The sequence below is a fragment of the Glycine max genome (genome assembly GCF_000004515.6).
Source record: "Glycine max cultivar Williams 82 chromosome 6 unlocalized genomic scaffold, Glycine_max_v4.0 Gm06_scaffold_70, whole genome shotgun sequence".
NCBI lineage: Eukaryota > Viridiplantae > Streptophyta > Magnoliopsida > Fabales > Fabaceae > Glycine > Glycine max.
This window is the reverse complement of record NW_024464667.1, coordinates 105,313-110,978: the sequence shown is the minus strand read 5'-3', so window position 1 is coordinate 110,978 and position 5,666 is coordinate 105,313. Positions and strand designations below refer to the sequence as shown.

Here is a 5,666-nt window from a genome sequence, read left to right as displayed (position 1 = left end):
ATAAACTAAATGACAATAAAAATGAGACAAATAGCTCAGGTATATATTTTTTTTTTCAGTACAAAGCAAATATATACACAAAAAAACCCAAGTACAAAGGCAAAGCTTTAAACATGAAGGAAAATGAAGAGTCCAAAACAATACACATAAAAAACAAACACAAAGGTAAATGTTTTTGAAAACATGCATGCAAACGAACATAAAGGCCAAAACAAACATATGCATGCAAACCTGTTTAAAAAAAACAAAATAGAAACAGTTGTAGGCATCAAAACAAACAGAAAGGCATAAACAGTAGCAATGTAAATCAGAATCAGGCAAAGCTCACGCATGTTCTCAGCACTTTAGTCCAAAGGAAACTAAAAAAGCTAAACTGACAATGAACACATAACCGAAAAAAAAAAAGCAAATGCAACACAAACCAAAAGTTCAGAAAGCAAGTGCAAAGGAGAGAAATAGTGAACGGAGTGAGCACAGAAAATGCGAAAAGAAGAAATGGGAAAAAAAATGGAAAGCAGAAAAGGGACAGGACGGACGAACATAAACAAAGAGGACGAACATAAACAAAGAGACAACACACGTGCACTGAAGTGAGCAATCAACAGGACAGGTGGCAACACACAAGAATGAGGAAAGAAGAAGCATTAAACACGGCAATGAGCAAAAGATGAGCAAAAGAAGGCCTACAACTGGACAGGTGTCAACAGGACAGAGAAAAAGTAGTCAGGGCCTTGTTTGTATATATATATATATATAGGAGTGGGAACACCACCAACAAGATAACATTAAAAACTGCAGAGAAACGCAATACAACTTACATCCATTACAATAATGTTACATAAAAAATCAGAAACAAAATAAAAAATATGTAATTGACCATTCAACATCAAACCATGATTAGCTAGAGAATTTGCTACTTAATTTCCTTCTCGCAAGGTATGTGATCCGATGAAGACACCAACATTATGTGTGTTGATTAATCTAAACTAACAAACATAATAAACATAGTAGTTAATTAAATTGATTAAATAAATTTAATTATTTTTCATTTATTGTACTTTTCTTAATCAACCACTGAAACTATTTTTAACCAAAATTCAAGTTTTTCTAATAAAATGACCACAATATTAAAATAATAATGAAACTTAGAAATTAATAAAAAGATTAATAATAGTTTGAAATTAAAAGAATAAAATGGGTTGTTAAAAAGTTTCACCAATTGGGACTCAAAATTTAAGGTAAATATTGAAGTCTATAGTAAAAGTACAAGGTCGAGGCTAATCATTTTGGAGGATTACTATTGGCCCCTGTATAATTTGCTCTTGGGCCCTACCTAGAGAGGAAAAGTCTTTTCTCCCTCCCTCCTGCCTAATTTGCTCTTGGGCCCTACCTAGAGAGGAAAAGTCTTTTCTCCCTCCCTCCTGCCCACGCCCCTTCCCCTTCTTGGCACCCTCCTTCCCCTTCCTCCTTCTTTCTTCTTCAAGTTCCTCCTTCCTCCTTCTCTAACCCCATCCCTAAAAAACTCTTCCCAACCCTCTATTGTTTGTTTCATCAATTTTGTTATGTGTTTTAGCAAGACACATAACAAAATTGTGATTCTGTTATGTGTTTTGGCATAACACACTATGGAATCTCTTGCCAAAACACAATAAAATCATGATTTCGTTGTGTGTTTTGGTATAACACACGACGAACTCACAATTCCGTTGTGTTTTGGCAAGACACATAACGAAATTGTAATTTTGTTGTGGTCTTAATGTTTTTATTTCATTTTCTTAGTTTTATTGAGAGTTTAATGTTTTAAATTTTTTTATTTTCATTAATAGTTTAATGTTTTTCTTTTTGTTGCTATTTTTATTAATTAATGTTTTTTCTTTTTGTTATTATTTTTATTAATAGTTTAATATTTTTTTCCTTTTCATTATCATATTTTTATTACTAATTTAATGTTTTGAGTTTTATTTCAGACTTTTAATGGTTCGCATGAAGCGAACAACATACATTGTTGGATGTGACCCCTCCTATAAGGGAACCTCGCATGAAGGGGATGACGCTACAGAGAGGTGTTAGAGACTAATTGCGTCTGTAGTGACTAACGACAACAACCAATAGAGGCCCAGCCAGAGGTAGAGCCATAGGCATAGGCAAGTCCATTTGTTGATAGGATCATTGGACCTCCATTTGGAGGAGGTCCAGTTGATTTGTCCTTGCTTTGATCTTACAAGGACTACTATGTAAGTCATGTATGGATCTGTGAGGCACAGTTATAGTTGAAGCTTGTCAGGCACGGTGCTTAGGTGCTACCACTCCCTATTAAGTCGACAGTGATGGCTTACATGGACTGGTTAGGGTTAGCAGGCCTAGTTATGATGCAATATCCTACCACAAACAATGGCTTCATGAATGCCTTTGTGGAGAGGTGGCACTAGGAGGCGTCTTCATTCCACCTGCTTATCGGAGAGATGTATATCACTCTAGATGATGTGTCTTATTTGTTGCATTTGCCTATGACAAGCAAGCTCATTAATGATGTCCTTTCCACCTTTGACAGAGTCATGATGAAGATTCTGTTGATGACTCGCCTTGGCATTCCAACTGAGGAAGAGACTATAGAGGCAACAATCGCAGGTGCCAGGGTGAAGTTGACGTGGCTGGCAGAGTTGCATCAGTGGAACGTCGCGTTAGGGTCATGCATGTGGGCTGCCACGACTTATCTTTTGCCCTTGGTCGATAGTATGATACTTGCTGACAAGTCCTCAACTCACATTCATGTCGCTTACCTCCTCTACCTCAATAACTTGGATGCTTGCCATGATTACGCATGGGGAGTGACTACACTGTCATACCTATACAACCTTCTCTCCTCTACGAGCCAATAGACTAATAAGAAGTTGGAGGTTATACGATGTTACTCATGGTATGTAAATTATTCTAGTATTGTGATTATTTTTATTATTATTTTCTTTATTACTATAGTTATTTTTTTTAATATTTTTTAAGTCATAGGTGTTTGCCCATTTGCCCAGTGTTGGCTATTCAGAGCAACTAATGCTTTGGATGACTCAATAGTTAGTAGATGGAAGTCAGTGAGAGGTTACATGTATGCTCTTCTGATCAAGGACAAGCTGGATGACTTGTAGATGGATGTTGTCATCTAGTGTCCTTATGAGCGCCACAAGGGTGTCAGGCCTTTCGCACAAGAGGCCATTTTCTCTGGCTTCATCAGATGCAAGACTAACATGTGACCTTATCTTACGAAGAGGGTGCTGAGGCAGTTTGGTCATGTACAGAGCATTCCACGCCATCCACCTCCCCATCCTATGTATCAACTTTGTGATATGACGTAGGCTGAGTGGCAACAACATGTTATTCCTCTTGGTGATGTTGTGCCACTTGGGGTCCTTAGGCTTGCACTTTTGACTATCTACCTTGGTTTTACAAGGTTTCTCACCCTTATGCCATTTCATTGGAGGGACAACCACCATGTGCTCCTTTAAGTTTACCGCCCATCGCAATACAATTACCGCTTGGGCAAGCATTAGTAGACTATGTACCAGGTGGAGACTACTCTTGCCAAGTAATTCAAATTGGATTTGTTAATATCTTTCCCTAAATTATCACTTCAAAAGTACTTACTATTTATAATTGTTCTTGCAAGATCAATTCTAGATGGCATCAGGCACTATGCAAAGCTTGTTGGACCTCAGAGTTGTGTCAAAGGGCATGAGTCATCATCAAATCATACAACAAGCTCTACAATTGTAGCAGGAGGGATTCGAAGCTAGGTGTAGCTCGAAGAGGAAAAGGAAGAAAGCTGCCAAGGCCAAGGATGGTGGCAAGGGTAGCAGAGGTAGATGATTTCATTATTATTATTTTTTATCACAACATTGTAATGTGAAAACGTTACGTAACGAAATCTTGATTTCATTGTGTTAAGGGAGTTTCCAAAAAATATTAAAACTGGGGAGGAAAAAAATATACATTGTATATGTTTATAACGGAATCACAATTCTATCGTAATAAGGGGGGGGGGGGGGTGCAAAAACAGTATAATAATGAAATTATGATTTTGTTATACATTTTATTCAACGGAATCTAGTTCCATGGGAAGGATAATTTTGAAATTAAAAAAATTATCAATCCCTTGGTAAGAGCCAAGAGCAATTTGCATGGGACCAATAATAACTCCCATCATTTTGGAATGTAGGGGTAGAGCCCTGACTGTGATATGGACAACCTATTTTTTTTGTACTTCATTAGATTATGAACCGTTTATTTATCTTGTAGGTTAGGATATAAAGAGATGTTCATTTAACAAGTTTTGAGACTCTTTGTACTCATTATCTAAAAAGAAATAAAATCTTTTTTACAACTAAGTAGGTATATTAAAATTAGCCAAACCATTTTATTTTTATTTTTTTATGAAGTAAACTACACTAATCAATCCTAAAATTTGGTGAGATTACACAATTTTTACTTACTTTTTCTATTCATACACTATCTCCCCTCAATTATTTGAAAAATATGCATTGGCACCCATTATACATTACAGTAACTCTCTTAATTATTACCTGTGTTCGTTTATAAGGTTAGTTATTATAAATGTTAAAAAGTAGTAAAAATTAATGTAATATCCTGAACCCTAGAGAGTTATTAGTGTAATTTACTCTATTCATTTATTCTCTCATTTGCCATAACAATTTGATTTTCATAATTAAGGGTTTAGTTGTGTCTATTTAGAGTAAACAAAACAAATTAAAAACAAAGTACCAAATTTTTAATTAAAATGTAAAAATAGAAATCAAAAACAAGAAATAAGAACACAAAACAAATTAAAACAACACTTCCTTAAATTTTATGTAATTACACAAGCATCCTCTGCTTTTTTAACCATTAGGCACACATTCCTTGTAAAAGGTTTTAGTGTAAAATTTAAGGAAATGTTGAAAGAGTGTAATTACTCAAGCATTCCCTACTGTTTTAACCATTACATTCGGGATGTTGGTAAATGCACCAAACATATTGCTTGTGCACCCAACATAGAAAACAAATTTCCCAAAATGTCCTTCATACGGATCAGGTAGTCTGTATAACTCATACGAATCAAGTGATCCGTATAATTGACACTCTAACCTACTAAGCTCATAGGTCAATTATGTTATAAAATAAATAATGTTGTTATATATAATAATAAAATTTTTAATGTATATTTAATGCGCATGTAAATTTAAATAATAAATTATGACAATTAATTTTAATATAACTCATATGAATTATATAATCCGTATATTTTTTATAAATAAAAAACATTTACTATTTCAAAAATTAATTTATTAATAAATTAAAAAAAACATACAAATTAGTTAATCATATAAGTTATATCAAATTAATTGTCACAAAAATTATTATTTAAATTTACATGCGCATTAAATATACATTAGAAATTTTACTATTATATATAACATTATTTATTTTATAACATAATTTGACTATTAGTTTAGTTGGTTAAAGCGTCGTATTAATAATGTAAAACTCAGACGTTCGACTCTTGTAGTGTAATACTTTTAAACTTAAAAATGTATGAAAAAAAAGGTAAGATTATGTATAATTTGACAAAAGCTAAGGAAAATTTGTCGTAATTTGCTCAAACACAAATAAACAAACCC

The 5,666-nt window shown here is 33.9% G+C and overlaps 1 protein-coding gene across 1 annotated transcript; it reads left to right on the top strand.

Moving 5' to 3' along the window:
- The first annotated feature begins 2,462 nt into the window (after nt 1-2,462).
- Nucleotides 2,463-2,879, top strand: LOC106799021 (uncharacterized). Its single transcript, XM_014776968.1, has one exon. It carries the CDS (start codon nt 2,463-2,465, stop codon nt 2,877-2,879), a length of 417 nt encoding a protein of 138 aa, XP_014632454.1.
- The last annotated feature ends 2,787 nt before the right edge of the window (nt 2,880-5,666 follow it).

Excerpts from the sequence above, each read along its gene's own strand:
- LOC106799021 (XM_014776968.1), top strand. The coding sequence starts at position 2,463 with ATGTATATCACTCTAGATGATGTGTCTTATTTGTTGCATTTGCCTATG.